At 44.1% G+C, this 19,972-nt stretch overlaps 1 protein-coding gene across 6 annotated transcripts in view; it reads right to left on the reverse strand.

Annotated features, from left to right (window-relative positions):
* The window catches only part of ctnnd2b (catenin (cadherin-associated protein), delta 2b), a 115,310-nt gene that overhangs the window by 71,077 nt on the left and 24,261 nt on the right, over positions 1–19,972 (reverse strand). For all 6 annotated transcript variants that reach the window (XM_077229884.1, XM_077229922.1, XM_077229914.1 and 3 more), the window contains exon 2: positions 3,243–3,376. In XM_077229884.1, coding sequence (XP_077085999.1) covers positions 3,243–3,376 — 134 coding nt within the window. The remainder of the gene's footprint in view (positions 1–3,242; positions 3,377–19,972) is intronic.

A 19,972-nucleotide genomic window follows, 5' to 3' on the forward strand; every position in this document is an offset into this window, starting at 1 on the left:
ACGCCAATGTGCATTGGCTCGTTTTATCAATACTCAAAGATGACAGGCTCCCTAAGCGTGATCCCAATCAGTCGACACGTCAACTACGTCTCCGTTCCCTCCTTCAGGGAACGAGGGTTACATATGTAACCGTGACGTTATTCAGTCAAGAACAGTGAGTGATTTTTTTCTTTATCTTTTGTTGTTTGACAGACAGCAGCAGCAGGTTTACTGTATTAGGCTGCTGTCACTGGCCTAATGCGCGGATCCCATTTCTCCGAATCCAATTTCTTTCCCAACTATTTATGTTCATAAACATAAATAACCGAACATAACCGACAGTGTTTACATGAATACTTAATAAATCTTTTTAAAGGCAAGCAAGTCAGAGGTAAGTAACAGTTGCATGCTCAGTCTATTCTCTGCTATACAGGTCCTTCTCAAAAAATTAGCATATTGTGATAAAGTTTATTATTTTCCATAATGTAATGATACAAATTAAACTTTCATATATTTTAGATTCATTGCACACCAACTGGAATATTTCAGGTCTTTTATTGTTTTAATACTGATAATTTGGGCATACACCTCATGAAAACCCAAAATTCCTATTTCAAAAAATTAGCATATTTCATCCGACCAATAAAAGAAGTGTTTTTAATACAAAAAAAGTCAACCTTCAAATAATTATGTTTAGTTATGCACTCAATACTTGGTCGGGAATCCTTTTGCAGAAATGACTGCTTCAATGCGGCGTGGCATGGAGGCAATCAGCCTGTGGCACTGCTGAGGTGTTGTGGAGGCCCAGGATGCTTCGATAGCGGCCTTAAGCTCATCCAGAGTGTTGGGTCTTGCGTCTCTCAACTTTCTCTTCACAATATCCCACAGATTCTCTATGGGGTTCAGGTCAGGAGAGTTGGCAGGCCAATTGAGCACAGTAATACCATGGTCAGTAAATCATTTACCAGTGGTTTTGGCAATGTGAGCAGGTGCCAGGCCGTGCTGAAAAATGAAATCTTCATCTCCATAAAGCTTTTCAGCAGATGGATCTCCTGATAGCTAGCTGCATTGACCCTGCCCTTGATAAAACACAGTGGACCAACACCAGCAGCTGACATGGCACCCCAGACAATCACTGACTGTGGGTACTTGACACTGGACTTCAGGCATTTTGGCATTTCCTTCTCCCCAGTCTTCCTCCAGACTCTGGCACCTTGATTTCCGAATGACATGCAAAATTTGCTTTCATCCGAAAAAAGTACTTTGGACCACTGAGCAACAGTCCAGTGCTGCTTCTCTGTAGCCCAGGTCAGGCGCTTCTGCCGCTGTTTCTGGTTCAAAAGTGGCTTGACCTGGGGAATGCAGCACCTGTAGCCCATTTCCTGCACACGCCTGTGCACGGTGGCTCTGGATGTTTCTACTCCAGACTCAGTCCACTGCTTCCGCAGGTCCCCCAAGGTCTGGAATCGGTCCTTCTCCACAATCTTCCTCAGGGTCCGGTCACCTCTTCTCGTTGTGCAGCGTTTTTTGCCACACTTTTTCCTTCCCACAGACTTCCCACTGAGGTGCCTTGATACAGCACTCTGGGAACAGCCTATTTGTTCAGAAATGTCTTTCTGTGTCTTACCCTCTTGCTTGAGGGTGTCAATGATGGCCTTCTGGACAGCAGGCAGGTCGGCAGTCTTACCCATGATTGCGGTTTTGAGTAATGAAACAGGCTGGGAGTTTTTAAAAGCCTCAGGAATCTTTTGCAGGTGTTTAGAGTTAATTAGTTGATTCAGATGATTAGGGTAATAGCTCGTTTAGAGACCCTTTTCATGATATGCTAATTTTTTGAGATAGGAATATTGGGTTTTCATGAGCTGTATGCCAAAATCATCAGTATTAAAACAATAAAAGACCTGAAATATTTCAGTTGGTATGCAATGAATCTAAAATATATAAAAGTTTATCATTACATTATGGAAAATAATTAACTTTATCACAATATGCTATTTTTTTGAGAAGGACCTGTATGTGTTGACCTAAAACTTTGAAGTAGCCTATTAAAATCATTCAGATATCGCAAGCCATTGCAGTATGAATAACGTGATGTACATTTGTGATATTTCGATATATCGTGCACTTACGTGCAGCCCTATTTTTTAATTTTCTCTCAGAGAGAAACACTGCATACGACATAGAGTCAAGGACCCTGTCCACCAGTACCCTCTAGTGAAAAGCATCAAAAAACGATGGCAGACAATTTTTCTCGCTCTGATAGGAGAGCTATTAGACTGGCCCACAGTAGCCTATGGCTATGGCCTACTTTAACACTCCCCGTGTAGATTTCTAACCCTGAGAGCATGTCGCTTTTTTTCTGCCCCATAGTTAAAAGCAGGAGTGTGAGCAAAATGCTATCAGGAATCGAAGGGCTTGTCACAATCCATTTTAATCTACACATAGTATTGACTCAAAAATGGCCTCCAGCCAAGATAATATATATATATATATATATATATATATATATATATATATATAAGCATAAGTATATATATGCAAAGTGAAAGTGAGAAATACCATACATTATTGCACACTAAATTCTGACATGCAATAATCCTATAAATCATTTCATAAACATCATTTTTTATGACAGGAGGGCATAAGCAATTACAATCACCTGTCATTATTCCTGATAGATCAAGCCAGTTTATCATAAGGTTGTGCCAACGTCTGTGAAGCTGTCCATCTGCTGACAAGCAGGTGACCAGTCTTATAAAATGTTAGGCTGCGGCGTAGTGACTAGCATAGCATGGAGACCTGATTGCAACATGCCGTGTCAAATATTTCACATTTCTTACACCACACAGCCCAAAAACCTACATCCACTACTCCCACTCGTCCGCAAAACCATGTGATACTAAGGCGCAACGGCACATTTGCAGTGTGGTGACCATCAAAAACCATTTGTATCTGTGAATTTAGACACAAGGCGCTAAATGAAACCGGTAGCACGAGATGATGGAAATGACTCACGCGAAAACCCATCAAACCTTGCGGCTCCTTAACCCAGATGGCATATGCAGTTCATCTGAGGGCTGGTATGGTTCTGTGTAATTACTGTTTATGGAATATAAAGATTTAGAGAGTTTCTAATTAAACTGTTGGAATATTAATGTTTCCATATAGCTTCAGACTATGAGTGTGAGGGCAAACATAACCTTCTATTAGAGACAATCTGTAAGAATGAACACTTTTATAGTAGTTTGGCATGAAGTACCCACCTGTTCTTTAACAGAGGCCAAGATGGCAGAGGTGGTCTCAGTCTCGGTTCCATCTCCGTTGGAGGTGTTTAGTACCGGGCTCAACATGCTGGAGTTTTCTGTGTCAAAGGGCTGGTCTGGTACTGGCATTACTTCTGTGAACCAAAACAATAGCATCAATAGTTATTCAAGATGAACTCTGCAAGGCTTTTGTCATTCTTCAGTGTACTAGAGCAGTCAGTTTAAACAGATCCTTTACGAAGTCAGATTGACAGTTAAAATTACATTAAAATTTTTGGTTCAGCACTTTTCAGCTGTCATAAGTTCATCAAAGTGCTTTATCTACATTTTGATTGTTTGTGGTGATGTAATAATTGTTAGACATATTTAATTAACAGTCTCTGTTTCTTTCAGTCTCTCTCTCTTCTTTGACCTACTTTTGTCTCCTTATCTCTCGAGGTTTGTGATTTCAAAACACAATTTCTCAGCTTGTCACTGACATGCTTTGATTTGTATACATAAGCTTCAGAAAAGACTCAAAAACAAAACGTGTGTTAGCTTTGATGTCATCTATACACTAATGTACTCCATAATAAAACTGTTTTTTATAAATATATTTCAAAATGTAATTTATTCCTGTGATGGCAACGCTGAATTTTTTAGCAGCCGTTATTCCAGTCTTCAGTGTCACATGATCCTTGAGAAATTATGCTGATTTGGTGCTCAAAAAACATTCCTTACTATTAGCATTGTTGTGAAACAATAAAGCAGTTGTGCTGATATTTTTGTGGAAACTATGATTAGTCTTTTTCAGGACTCTTTGATTAATAGAAACTTCAAATAAACAGCATTTATATAAAACATTTTTTGTATGTCTTTACTGTTGCTTTTGATCAATTCAATGTCTCCTAGCTAAATCAATGTGTTAATTTCTTTCAAAAAAGAAAAAAATACTGATCCTAAACTTTGAACAACCAGAAATATTTCACCCATCCTGCACTTTTAGATATTTGCCCATTCAGATGCTCTCTAAAATGAGTAAGCCCCACCACTAATACAATCTACTGTAGCAACAGTGATGCAACTAAAGACAAGTAGCTTTTTTTTTTTTTTAAAGGGACAAGCTCATAAAAACTAGTTTCAAAGAGAAACGCATCACCAAGTGAATTAGTGAGTTTTTGAAAAAGATTTTGAGTAATGAAATCCCTCTACAATGCTCTGGCTCTCTCTGATCAGATCACTCTCTTCATCCTCAGCTTCCGCCTTGGCAATTGCGTCCCCTCTCAAAATGAACCACCCAAATGTAAAGCTTCCCCAGAGAACAGTCTGCACACAGCAGGAACAGAGAGAAAATGGCTGCTCACGTGCGAATATGTACCTATGAGCACCAGAACACAGAGCCTTTTTACACAACCACATCAGGTACAACTACAACCCCAAATCAGAAAAAGTTGGGACATTTTGTAAAATGCATTAAAATCAAGAATCTGTGATTTGTTAATTCTATTTAAACTTTTTTTAACTGACAAAAGTACAAAGAAAAGTTTTCTAATGTTTTCACTGACCAACATAATTGTATGTTGTAAATATCAACACATTTTGATTTTGATGGTTGCAACACACCCCAAAAAAGTTGGGACAGAGACAAAATAAAAGTGAAAAGATTATCCAAATTAGATTATCCAACTCTTTTGAAACAGTCCACAATGAGCAGGTGAATTGGTAATAGTTGAGGGTACCGTGTTTGGGTGTAAAAGTGCTTCTCAGTATTTTTAAGCAAAGATGGGTCATGGCTCATCACTTTGTGCCAAATATCATGAGAGGATTGTCAAACAATTAAAAAAATCACATTTCTCAATGCAAGATTGCAAAGAATTTACGTCTTCCATACATAATATTGTCACAAGATTCAGGGAATCCAGAGAAATCACAGTCTGTGTTGGGCAAGGCAGTAGACCTCTGTTGAATGTGCGTGACCTTTGAGCCCTCAGATGGCATTGCACAAGATACCATCATGCTAATCTGTTAAATACAGCCAATTGTGCTCAGGAGTAATTTGCATTAAGAAATGGCACTTGAATCTCTGTTACGCAAGGAGAAAGCTTTACATCAGTTCTATGTGGAGATGCCGGCGAGTTCTCTGAGCCTGAGCTGATCTCAGATGGTCTAGAAGACAGTGGAAATGTGTGCTGTGGTCAGATGAGTCCATGTTTCAGCTTGTTTTGGAAAAAAATGGACACCAAGTTCTCAGTCCCAAAGACGAAAGGGACCAACCAGACTTTCACCAGCGACAGGTGCAAAAGCAAACATCTGTGCTGGTATTGAGGTGCATCATTGCAAACGGTAGTGGTAACTTGCATTATTGTGAAGGTACCATTGACATGGAGGCATGTATTTGGATTGTACAGAGACAAAAACTGCCATCAAGATGACATCTTTCCTGGGAAGCAAGACAATGCCAGGCCTCATTCTGCACATGCTAAAACTGAGTGGTTTCTAGACACTCTGCACCATAGAAGGGATGTGCCTGCCTGCCTTACTGCAGTCCAGATATGTCTCTTATGGAAAATGTATGACCCATCATGAAAAGGAGAATCAGGCAACGATGACCACAGACTGTTGAGCGGCTGTCTTGTATCAGACAAGATTGGGCAAATATTCCACTAGCAAAAGTCCAACAATTAGTATCCTCAACTCCCAAATGATTAAAAAGTGTAATTAAAAGGAAAGGTGAAGTGACACAGTGGTAAACATGTCTCTGTCCCAACTTTTTGGGGGTGTGTTGCAGCCATCAAAATCAAAATGTGCTGATATTTACAAAATACAATTATGTTGGTCAGTGAAAACATTGGAAAACTTTTCTTTGTACTTTTGTCAGTTAAAAAAAGTTAAAATAGAATTAACAAATCACAGATTCTTGATTTTAATGCATTTTACAAAATGTCCCAACTTTTTCTGATTTGGGGTTGTATGAACACATTTGTTCCGTGTGAAAGAGATAATATACAATCCAGATCTTACTGCCTGAACAAGATCTGTGAAAACGTCTCAGCTTACGTATGTAACCCTGGTTCCCTGATAGGGAACGAGACGCTGCGTTTGAGACGCGGTGGGAACGCTCTGCGTGATTACATCATGAAGCACATGTAAAATCAGTCCAATGGAAGCCCACTACGACATAGGTGACGTCATAGACCAGGAAACTATAAAGCAGCCCTGAAATCAGACCGCGACAGCTTCTGAAAAACCTGAAGCAAGTTGATCAGGGCATGCAGGAAGTATGGCAGGCAAACGCAGCGTCTCGTTCCCTACCAGGGAACCAGGGTTACATACGTAACCTGAGACGTTCCCTTTCAAGGGAACTCGAGCTGCGTTTGAGACGCGGTGGGAACCCCATACCCACTATGCCATAGTGACAAATGCCCGTTCTGTGTGAAGTCCTGCGCACACTAAGAAGCAAGCAACCTCGCCCCAGGAGTGGAGAGGTCAAGGTCATAAAACCTGAAAAATGTAAGCGGAGAGGACCATCCTGCCACATTACACACGTCAAGAAGGGAAACTCCCGAAATTAAGGCCATAGAGGCCGCCAAACTCGGAGTAGAATGGGCCCGCACAGCCGTAGGTGAAGGCCGTCCGGCCGCTTCATAAGCCAATGAAATAGCCTCGACTATCCATTTACTCATCACCTGTTTAGATGCAGGGCATCCTCTCTTGAGTGACCCAAAACAAACAAATAATTGCTCAGATTTACGCCAAAGAGCAGCTCTGTGAACGTAGGCATCTAAAGCCCGGACTGGACATAACAGGTTAAGCTGTTCCTGATCTGGGGTATTAAAGGGAGGAGGATAAAAGGCCTGTCGCACTATTGGGCCCCCAACATTTAGTGGGACCTTAGGAATATAACCCGGTCTAGGGTAGAGGAATGCATTCACCATACCAGGTGCAAATTCCAGACATGAAGGAGCAACCGACAGAGCATGTAAATCACCCATTCTCTTGATAGACGAAATAGCAAGGAGAAATATACTCTTTAGAGTGAGGAATCTTTCTGAAACCTCCTCGATGGGCTCGAAGGGAGCCAAGGCCAGACCCTCAAGTACAATGGCCAAATCCCAAGCCGGTGCTCTAGATTGCAGTGCAGGCCTGAGCCTCAATGTACCACGGAGAAAACAAATAATAAGAGGATCTCTCCCAAAAGAAGCCCCGAGAGGGGTGATAAGCAAATATAGCCGCTACGAACACCTTTAAGGTGGAGGGAGATAATCCAGCAGAGAAACGGTCTTGAGGAAATCGAGAACTGTACCAACCGGGCAGTTAACAAGATTTAAAAAACGTTCTCCACGCCATGTAGAGAACAGTTTCCATTTCAATATACATAGTTTTCTCGTGGAAGGAGCTCTGGATTGAAGGACGGTCCCAACGACCTCAGTCGAGAGACCGGATTCTATGAGCTGGGCCCCCTCAGAGGCCAAGCCCACCGTTTCCACAACTCCGTTAAACCCTTTTCTATTATGTGCAGGACCCATAGAGAAATATTTGGCAGAAGTTTCCACGCTGCCAGAAATTCCGATAAGGGAACCAGTCTCTCGAGACTGGCCTCTGGATTTGATTGAACAATCATTTCGGCGCCCTGAAGCGGCGAACCGGCAGGGAACAACCGAACTGACCGTTCTATAACCCTCCTCAGAGGATTGCACGGGGACGCTGACACCTCGGCGCCCTGAAGCGGCGAACCGGCAGGGAACAACCGAAATGGCAGCACTGCGACCCTCCTCAGAGAGTCGCACCCCAGGTAGAACTCCCGGGAGCATTGATATCAGGGGCTTGACCAAAGATCTCCAATAGAAGCTCCGCCACCTCGGGGTGAAGTCTCCATTCCCCGGGCCTCAGCCCCTGCCTCAACAGGATATCCGCTCTGATATACGAGATCGTCAGTGTGTTGTCCGGACCCTCCGCCGAGCGACCACTCGTGATCACTCCCGACTTGTGAGGGAAGCATACGTCGATAGCATTATGCATTGACAAGAAACCCCCAACACTGGGCCTGGGCGAGGAACCAAGGTTCTTCCACATGACCGAGGCACGAAAGCATAGCCGCGTGACCTTGATCATGCGAAAACGGATTTCCCCTCGGAGAAAACCCCTTGGTCCTGAGCCACCACTGCAGGGGTCTCATGTACAGAAGGCCAAAAGGCCAACCCCAACATCTTTAAATGAGACAGAACAACATCTCGATGCCGAACTGCCATATGCTCAAATTGAGCTAGGATCAACCAATCGTCGATATAATATAATACGCGAATGCCCTGGAGTCTCAAAGGAGCCAGAGCTGCATCCACGCATTTTGTAAAGGTGCGTGGTGATAAACCTAGGCCAAATGGAAGAACCCGATACTGGTATGCTTCGCCCCCGTTTTTAAAGCGAACCTCAGGAACTTCCTGTGATGAGGATGGATAGATACTTGGAAGTATGCGTCCTTCAAGTCTACTGAGACAAACCAGTCCTCGGACTGAATCTGTGATACAATCTGTTTGAGTGTAAGCATTCTGAACTTGAGTTTCTGAACTCTGCTGCTTAAATGGCGCAGATCTAGAATAGAACGCAACCCTCCATCCTTCTTTGGAACAATGAAGTAACGGCTGTAAAACCCTGACTCTCTGCTGGGAGGAGAAACCCTTTTTATAGCTTCTTTTTGAAGAAGTGTCAGTACTTCCTGCTCCATAACCAGAGCCTGCTGTGAGCCCACTACCGTAGGGAGGACCCCCTGAAATCTGGGCGGACGAGAACCGAGCTGAATTCTGTAAGCCTTTTCTATTATGTGCAGGACCCATAGAGAAATATTTGGCAGAAGTTTCCACGCTGCCAGAAATTCAGATAAGGGAACCAGTCTCTCGAGACTGGCCTCTGGATTTGATTGAACAATCATTTCGGTGCCCTGAAGCGGCGAACCGGCAGGGAACAACCGAACTGACCATTCTACAACCCTCCTCGGAGGATTGCACGGGGACGCTGACACCTCGGCGCCCTGAAGTGGCGAACCGGCAGGGAACAACCGAACTGGCAGCACTGCGACCCTCCTCAGAGAGTCGCACCCCAGGTAGAACTCCCGGGAGCATTGATATCGGGGGCTAGGGTTGTAACGGTATACCGGTATGGCGGTTTATCGCGATATTGACTTGTACGATTATCATATCGTGAACATTTGCTTATCCACGGTTTTGGAAAAAAAATTAAAGCAGATCTCAAATGCGCATATGCAACTTATTTCCACTTGACTACTCCACCTATACATGTGCACTGGAGAAAATGTCTGAGACTGAGGCTGCGAATTCTTCGAAAAAAAAGTTAAAATCTGCAGTGTGGGAATACTTTGGGTATCCGAAAAACGAACGTGGGTTTTTCCTTGAAGATTGATATCCAGTTGTGTCCAGAAATGTGGACGAAGAGTGGCTGCAAAATGAGGAAATATGTCAAATATGTTCTCCCATATTCGCGAACACCTTCCCTCCCTGCAGATAAAGTTCCATTTATAACTTAAGTCCATATTATTTACGTGTTGCTGAGGGAATTTACAATATAACGCAGATGTCACGTAAAATGCGCGATTTGATAGATGGATGAATAAATCTAAAATATAGCTGTGCAATAAATAAAATCGCTATATGAGTGTGTCTATTAAACAGCGCAAAAAACTGTAAATCTATATTCTGCTTGTTCAGCGTGTCTGTGTGAATGAGCAGCACCGTTTCACCTAGTATACACTCAAGTATGTGGGACGTTCATGGTGTTTAAAGCATCTGCCGTCTCACGCACTATATAAGGACGTGAACACATGAACATATCCAGAGCTGCTCTGAGAGAACTAAATAAGCATTTCATAATTTTGTTGAAAATAATCATTGTCAAATACACTCTGACTGAAACTCATAGGAGTTTAGTACAACCTGTCAAAATAAAAATTATCTTAAATAATAATTAATAAATTAACAATTTTATTAATTCAATTGATCAAACATGTTTGTTCAAATGGGAGATCTGCAGCTTTATTTTTTCTTTCTTATTTTTTCAAAAGGTAGATTAAAAAAGTTTGTTTTAATAAACCATATGTTCAACCAAAAAACCCTATCAGTTTTCATTAATTTAAGGTTCATTGCAGCTGATAATAATAATCATTGTTTAATACCGTAAACCGTGATATTTTCTGAGACTATTATCATACCGTGAAAATCTCATACCGTTACAACCCTATCGGGGGCTTGACCAAAGATCTCCAATAGAAGCTCCGCCACCTCGGGGTGAAGTCTCCATTCCCCGGGCCTCAGCCCCTGCCTCAAAAGGATATCCGCTCTGATATACGAGATCGTCAGTGTGTTGTCCGGACCCTCCGCCGAGCGACCACTCGTGATCCCTCCCGACTTGTGAGGGAAGCATACGTCGATAGCATTATGCGTTGACAAGAAACCCCCAACACTGGGCCTGGGCGAGGAACCAAGGTTCTTCCACATGACCGAGGCATGAAGGCATAGCCGCGTGACCTTGATCATGCGAAAACGGATTTCCCCTCGGAGAAAACCCCTTGGTCCTGAGCCACCACTGCAGGGGTCTCATGTACAGAAGGCCAAAAGTAATTAGGTTGAACGCAGCTGACATGAGACCCACAGTCTGAAACTGTTTCACAGTGAGTGACTGGCCTAGATAAACCCATATTACACCTAGAAAAATGGTCCTCTGAGCTGGGAGGATCACACTCTTCTGGCGTTGAGTGGCAACCCCAACATCTTTAAATGAGACAGAACAACATCTCGATGCCGAACTGCCATATGCTCAAATTGAGCTAGGATCAACCAATCGTCGATATAATATAATACGCGAATGCCCTGGAGTCTCAAAGGAGCCAGAGCTGCATCCACGCATTTTGTAAAGGTGCGGGGTGATAAACCTAGGCCAAATGGAAGAACCCGATACTGGTATGCTTCGCCCCCGTTTTTAAAGCGAACCTCAGGAACTTCCTGTGATGAGGATGGATAGATACTTGGAAGTACGCGTCCTTCAAGTCTACTGAGACAAACCAGTCCTCGGACTGAATCTGTGATCTTTGAGTGTAAGCATTCTGAACTTGAGTTTCTGAACTCTGCTGTTTAAATGGCGCAGATCTAGAATAGAACGCAACCCTCCATCCTTCTTTGGAACAATGAAGTAACGGCTGTAAAACCCTGACTCTCTGCTGGGAGGAGAAACCCTTTTTATAGCTTCTTTTTGAAGAAGTGTCAGTACTTCCTGCTCCATAACCAGAGCCTGCTGTGATACCCACTACCGTAGGGAGGACCCCCTGAAATCTGGGCGGACGAGAACCGAGCTGAATTCTGTAAGCCTTTTCTATTATGTGCAGGACCCATAGAGATAATATTTGGCATAAGTTTCCACGCTGCCAGAAATTCAGATAAGGGAACCAGTCTCTCGAGACTGAACTCTAAATTTGATTGAACAATCATTTCAGTGCCCTGAAGCGGCGAACCGGCAGGGAACAACCGAACTGACCATTCTACAACCCTCCTCGGAGGATTGCACGGGGACGCTGACACCTCGGCGCCCTGAAGTGGCGAACCGGCAGGGAACAACCGAACTGGCAGCGCTGCGACCCTCCTCAGAGAGTCGCACCCCAGTGGGCGCCGAGGAGAAACAATTTCTCAAAACCGTCCCTCCTTTCTCTCAGCAGGACTTCTTGTCTAAGCTTTATTAGAGATGACGACAGTCCTCTTTTTATTTAGATCTTGCCTACCTCTAACTAGCTTAGTTCCTACGACCCTCCTCGGAGGATCGTAGGAAAAAGCAGGCACCTCGGCACCCTGAAACGGCGAACCGGCAGGGAGACCGAACTGACTGCTCTACGACCCTCCTCGGAGGATCGTATGGGGACGCTGACACCTCGGTGCCCTGAACGGCGAGCCGGCAGGGAACAACCGAACTGGCAGCGCTGCGACCCTCCTCAGAGAGTCGCACCCCAGAGGGCGCAGAGGAGAAACGATTTCTCAAAACCGTCCCTACCCCGGAGGGGACCACGCTTAGAAGCCTGATAGCCTCGGCATCAGGTCTTCTTTTTTTTTTCTTTTTTTTTTTTGCACTCTATGCCAGTTTCAGGAACAAAGATTGGTGAGGAAGAAACCTCTGGAATGCAGCTGAAAGGTTTAGTTTTCTTGAAAGCGGAACGTCCAGAAGAACAGACATTTTTATCTTTCTTTATTTTTATATCAGAAAAACGTATACATATAAACATATATGTATACATATATATATATTCTCGAATATATTCTCGAATAGAGTCAATGCTGACATCCTCACCATTCATCTATGTCCTTAAATACTTTACCCACCAGTACTCATAAAATGTATTTATTATTAAAGATGGCTGGTGGGTAACGCCGGGGTTAAAAAATGATGACGCCGACTCAGGAGAGAGAAAGCTCGCAAGCGTCTCTATAATTCAAGGCACTGTCATACCATGATACTTAATACCCATAACATTACTCTAGTTTGACGTTTGGGTATTAAACACATAAAATAGAAACCGGTTTCTTCCACGATCTCGACACCTCAGTGTGGAGATAGGGAAAAACCAGTAGTCCCCGACGAGGAGGCTGAGATACAGAGTTTTCCTGTTTTTTTAGATATATTTCATCTAATAAACTCTTTTTATTGTCACTCTCATAATGTTCAGCTGTCCAGTAAATATTTAACTAGCAACAGCATTAGAAAAACCTCCTTTAAAAAAGCTCCTCTTTATTCAACAGAGTTATGAGCTGCCTATTTATTGAAAAATCAAACATCTGCCTTTTTCTTAATATTTTTATTTGTTTTGTTCACTTTTTCTTAACAAAACACTAACGATACCAATTCCTCGGAACTGGAAATCGCAGCACACTGGATCTGCAGGTGAAAGCTGAGATAGGGCGGGGCCCGTCCCAACCCACGCTGTCAGATCCGTTTGCGAACCCCAAAATGCGAGTCGCCGCCGTGTCTAGGCAACAGCGGGACCCGCGCAGGGAGCGCGAACCAAACCATTCTCCTCAAAGAACGATAGGCGAGAGCGGAGCGTCTTCATAGATAGACTCATACAATGCTCACAATCAGCCCCCTCGAGGACTGACTGGGCATGCTCCACTCCCAAACAAGCAACACAAAGCTGATGTGTGTCCCCACCCGTAATATAACAAGGGCAGGGAACAACACACGTCTATAATCTTGCTTGCTCGCCATAATAATGATAGATATATTGGGCTTGACAGACAACAATAAATAGACAAGGACAGATATACAGAGAGCGCTTGCTGAAGGTACAGAAGCTGTCGCGGTCTGATTTCAGGGCTGCTTTATAGTTTCCTGGTCTATGACGTCACCAATGTCGTAGTGGGCTTCCATTGGACTGATTTTACACGTGCTTCATGATGTAATCACGCAGAGCGTTCCCACCGCGTCTCAAACGCAGCTCGAGTTCCCTTGAAAGGGAACAAAAGCTAGTCGCTGGTGAGGTACAAGGCGAAATGGGAAAAGTAGGGGTGGGTGATATACCGGTAGACACGATTAACCAGTAGAAATTTGTTGACTGGCAGAGATTTTGGACTATCATCTCTATCATGAAAACTTTTAATTTACATGCGTTTTTAAGCATTGTGGTTTAAAAACAAGTAATTTTAACCATTGAAGCACTATAAGCAACAAAAGAGAACTCTGTTGGTTATATGTCTGATTATAATCTGAGAGACGCTCGCGCATGAAGCCACTGCTCACACAGCGCTTGAATACTGAACTGAGTTCTTTTTGCCGTACTGTACTGAGTTCTTTTACTTGTACTGATGTGTCAAAATGCCTGTATGCGAGTATCCTAATAAACTTAATTTATGTCTTAAGTGAATGCAAACAGTTGAGGTAGAAAACGTCTTGGTTATGTATGGTAACACTCGTTCCCGAGGAGGGAACGGAGACGTAAGTCAAGACTGACGAATAGGAATCGCTTGCGAGCCTATCTACTTCGAGTGAAACTAAACGAGCCAAAGCACATTGGTATGCGATAATTGCACCAACTGCTGTGCATCGCGGCGCGAGCATATAATGAGCATCCTTGTTTTTCCACTGAGGAGCCGGACCTGTGACTCGGCCGTACAGCGGAAGCTCTGTGGCGAGGGGACTTACTGTGGCGAGGGGACTTACGTCTCCGTTCCCTCCTTGGGGAACGAGGTTTACCATACATAACCGAGACGTTCCCCTTCGTCAGTCACTACTACGTAAGTCAAGACTGACGAACGGGGATATCTACCAAAACGCCACGGCTGCTGGCCCTTCCAGTGTTCCGTTTGAGCCTCCTGGGCAGGTGTTGGGCAGAAACTAGGAGCTCTAAGCAGAGAAGGCCAGTCGCTGCTGTTCCGCAAGACTCACTCAGTGTGACTTATTGGATAACTCTGGGAAAGCGTGCCCTTGGGGAAGGGAATGCGCTGGAAGCCCCATTCTACCCTGGAGGGAGGCACTGTGACAGTTACACATATGGACTAGCCAAGCAGGGTAGTACAACATATGACAGTCTCTGGGGTTGTTCCAGCCTATTTATAGGGGGGAAACAACATCAGCAGAGACGACAGAGAAAGCTCTGTTGAGGGAAAGACACAGGCTCGTCCACAGAGGAGCTGATCGTGGAGTAATACACATATGTGGTCGATCCAGTGGGCCATCCTCTGCTTGGAGACAGCCTTTCCCTTCCGCTGGCCTCCGTAACAGACGAACAGCTGATCTGAGGTCCTGGAACTTTGCGTTCTGTCCACGTATAACCGGAAAGAGCAGAAGGGACAGAGAAAAGCTAGGGCTGGGTCTGCCCCCTCCGAAGGCAGCGCTTGCAGGTTCACTACCTGGTCCCTGAAGGGAGTGTTAGGAACCTTGGGCACGTATCCAGGCCGGGGTCTCAGGACAACGTGAGAGTTGGCCGGCCTGAATTCTAGGCATGATTCATCTACTGAAAATGCTTGCAGGTCTCCTACCCTCTTGATGGAAGCCAGAGCAGTCAGGAACACTGTCTTTAGTGACAGGATTTTTAACTCACCTGACTGCAGTGGTTCAAAGGGAGGTCTCTGCAGTGCGCTGAGCACCAAAAACAGGTCCCAAGAGGGAAAAGAGGGGGGGCGAGGCGGATTCAGTCTCCTCGCTCCCCTCAGGAATCTGACGACCAGGTCATGCTTTCCCAATGACTTACCTTCAACTGCATCTTGATGTGCAGCGATAGTGGCAGCATACATTTTGAGGGTGGAGGGAGACAGTATTCGATCCAACCCTTCGTGCAGGAAAGAAAGCACGACTCTGAATGGACATCTTCGGGGGTCTTCCCGCTGGGAAGAACTCCAATCAACGGACAGGTTCCACTTCAGAGCATAGAGGAGCCTCGTTGAGGGGGCTCTAACAGAAGTGATGGTGTCTATCACCGCCTGGGGTAGGTCACCTAGAACCTCCGCATCCCATCCAGGGACCAGACATGGAGTTTCCAGAGGTCTGGACGCAGGTGCCAAAGAGTATCCCGTCTCTGAGAAAGAGGTTCCTCAGAGGAATGGGCCAGGGAGGAGCTGTCCTCCCTGACTTTGCACAGTGTCCGTGCGAGAAGGCTCACTGGGGGAAACGCATACTTGCGCAGGCCCCGGGCCAGCTGTGTGCCAGTGCATCCATGCCGAGGGTTCCCTCGGTCAGGGAGTAAAACAACTGCAAATAGATAAGAGGCAAACAGATCTATCTGTGCGGTAGTCCCATATCAGCTGGACCGCCTTGGGATGGAGACGCCACTCTCCCGGAAGCGTAAGCTGTCGTGAGAGCTCATCGGCTGCACGATTGAGCACACCAGGGATGTGAATGGCACGAAGCGACCTCAAATGCTTCTGACTCCGCAGGAGGAGATGGCGGGTGTGTTGGGACATGCGGAAGCAGCGTAGACCACCTTGGCGGTTAATGTTTGAAACGGTCGCAGTGTTGTCCCTACAGACCAGTACGTGCTTGCCATGTAGCGGCCCTTTGAGGCAGCCCAGCCTCAAAATTGAGGCAATTTATGTGCCAATGCAGTTGAGGCCCTGTACACAGACCTGAGACTGCATGCCCTTTGTACATGGCCCCCCAGCCAGTGTCAGAGGCATCCGTGAAGACCACAGCATGCCTGAAGGGTATGAACGAAGGGTCTGACCACGGGCTGAAGGACTGGAGGCAGTGCGGGGTGACGTGCACCCGGTACGTGCCGCTCTGCCACGCCCATCTCGGGACTCGGCCGTGAAGCCAGTGCTGAAGCGGTCTCATATGAAGCAATCCGAGCGGCGTTACTGCGGCTGCGGATGCCATATGCCCCAGGTGCCTCTGAAAAAGTTTCAGTGGGACCGATGTTCTGCCCTTGATTGTACTCAAGCAGTTCAACACTGACCGGACACGCTCCTCTGTGAGTCGCGCTGTCTGGTTGACCGAGTCCAACTCTATACCGAGATAAGAGATCCTCTGCACAGGGGAGAGTTTGCTCTTGTCCCAGTTGACCCAAAGGCTCAACAGGCTGAGGTGACGGAGCACCATTTCCCTGTGTTCGCACAACTGATCTCGAGACTGAGCCAGAATCAGCCAGTCATTGAGATAGTTGAGAATACGAACGCAGCATTCTCGGAGTGGAACAATGGCTGCCTCCGCTACTTTCAGGGAGACGCTGGGCGACAGGGACAGCCCGAAGGGCAGGACTTTGTACTTATATACCCGTGCCTCAAATGCAAACCGCAGGAACGGTCTGTGTCGAGAAAGAATCGAGACATGAAAGTATGCGTCCTTCAGGTTGATCGCTTTAAACCAATCTTGGAGACGGATGCATTCGAAAATGCGTTTCTGCGTGAGCATTTTGAAAGGGAGCTTGTGCAGGGCTCGATTCAAGGTTCATAGGTCCAAGATCGGCTGTAATCCACAGCCTTTCTTGGGTACAATTAGGGCTGGACAATAATTCAATATCAATATATATCGCAATATTTTTTTTTCGATAACGGTGATATGATTTTTAAACACATTTTCGATATTTCAATATACGTAGCAGCATTTGTCACTGACTGACGTTAGGCACGCAGCCGTCAGAAAGAGCAGAAAACAATTGGCTACTTTCCTGATGACGTACACCACAGACACGCAGCCACTGCTCAGAGCAGCGGATCTCCAACGCGGCAAGTTTCAGCCACAGAATGAGCGCCCCTGACCGCAATGCAAATGTGACTGAACGAGCTTCCACAAGTGAGGAGAAAGCAGACCAAATAGTTGATAAGAGAGGAAAGACTAATTCAGTGGTATAAATTCAGTGGTGTTTCGGTGTTTCAGCGTGCTGCAAAATGTGCCGGAGTGTGACTGCCGAGTCCGACTAGCAGCGGGAACACATCAGACGAGGATCAGGAGATGGCCAGGGACGTCGCGTCCACACTCTAAAAATAGCTCACCGAAAGTTCTAATGAGCAGGTATCGCTCCCTGTGAATGTCCTGACGCGCGCACACACACGCACATGATGCGCAGAATCCAGTTCTCTTTCTTTAGCGCTTGAATAATAACACACACATTTATGCCAAAATGTCCGTTTTGTCAATTGTATCCTCACAAGAACAGTCTAAATGAGTTAAATAAAATCTTAAATGAAAGTTAAGAGTAGCCTAAATGAGAAAATTAAATGCGTAAGATCCTCTCATCAGCGACAGATCTTAGAGGGACAGCAGCCAATTCTGTCTATCAGTTAAGTTAACCAAAGAACAAAGGGGAACAGAGCAAATTACTCACTGATCTTGTCTAAAGAACGTGTGTAGCTTTAATAAGGATTAATCTATATTTAATTTATAATTTATGCAGTTCAGACTATTTGATAACCTTATTCAATTTCTGTATATTTCAGTTTTATTTACACACAAAACATTAATGGTGAACATTTTTGACTTTATAAAATGATTATCTCAAGTCTTGAAAAAGTAAGACATATTTTTGTTATACATAGTTTAGTAGCCTACTTTTATTTTCGGCAGAATTTATCATTATAATCAACTTAATTATTTCCTGGATTTTGTAACACCATAGTTCCTAAATTTATGTAAATGCAGGAAATGGGATTTAAATTGGAAAAAAATTCCCCCATTTTGTGTACCAAATGTTGCACAAATGTTATGGCAAATGTAAATTTAAAAACAGAAATGCATTGCCATTTTTCATATTACATTGTCATTTTGCATATTACATTTCAAACTGAATATTGCTACCCATATGCTTTCATAGTCTTGTAGCAGGTATTGAGAAGAGAATATTATTGTTATGATGGGTTATTTCATTGCTTCATGTAGTTTGTTATGGTGCAGTAGCGAAAGACTCCAGCAGATTTCATAGACTTGGCAAATTCATTTTTCAGAAGATTGTAGGAACAGACATCTGTTATGGGCGTTCTTGGCAGTTTTTCTGAGGCTTTTATATTGTTCATATCGATATCGGAATTATATCGTATCGACCGAAATTAAGAAATATATTGTGATATAAAATTTGGCCATATCGTCCAGCCCTAGGTACAATGAAGTAGGGGCTGTAGAACCCTGTCTTCATATCGGCTAGAAGAACCGGTTCGATCGTGTCCTTCGCTAGTAAGACATCGATCTCTGCCCCCAAGACAGGGGCATCGCAACTCGTACAGAGGTGAAATGGATGCCCCTGAACTTGGGAGGGTGCCAGGTGAACTGAATCGCATAGCTGAGTCTGAAGCTATCGCTTCACGGCCGCCTCGCTGGCTCATCCGTACCATCAGACTAGGCAATGCAATTCAGTTCACCCGGCGCCCTCCCAAGTTTAGGGGCATCCATTTCACCTCCGTGAGGAGTTGCGATGTCCCTGAACTTGGGAGGGTGCCGGGTGAACTGAATCGCATAGCAGAGTCTGATGGTACGGATGAGAATACGAATATACGAATAATATACGAACAATCATAGTCATCCATCTGCCTCTGATAAATAGTATCCTGATATCAGAAAAAAATCTGTGCTCTGTTGTAACAAAATCTGCAAATAATATTTTACGTGTCTTTTATGCCTCGCAATCACACAAACATTTGGTCTGTGATGTTTATTTTATACTGTTGTAAATTATTCAGCATTACTTATAATGGGCTGAATATTACATGTTAATTTTGGTTTATGCCATCCTTTTCAAGCAAAACTTGGTTTGTGATTTCATAACTGTCAAAAAGTCAAATCCAGCTGTAACCACAAATGAAAAACTTGATAATTTTTGTTTGCTTGTTTTTGTAAAGAAAAATTTTATTTAAAAAAATTGACAGGAGTAATGGCTGTAATTTCACATTTGCAATTTTCTGCAATGGGTGTAACTTCACAATATTACTGTTTTCACAGTATTATTTGATCAAATAAATGTGCCTGAGTGAACAGAGACTTTTTTATAAAACATTAAAAAATCTTGCCAATCCCAAACTTTTGAACAAGATACTGTATAAAAATGTATTGCCGTTCCAGGTAGCCTTTACATGTTTTGCTATAAGAAATTATCTGCTTATAAATATTAATCACTGAATGAAATCTGAATGTTCAAAATTCTAAGTAAACACCATTTCACCACTGGCTTGCCCTGTCAACATTAAAATGAAATAGTGTCCATTTCCTTTTTATGCTGCCATTATACATAATGATGCAATATTCATGTAATTTTGATCATAATCACCTTGCGTACATATATCATT

This window comes from Siphateles boraxobius, unplaced genomic scaffold (genome assembly GCF_051911475.1).
Source record: "Siphateles boraxobius isolate OS27281-9 unplaced genomic scaffold, OSU_SipBor_1 1, whole genome shotgun sequence".
Lineage (NCBI taxonomy): Eukaryota > Metazoa > Chordata > Actinopteri > Cypriniformes > Leuciscidae > Siphateles > Siphateles boraxobius.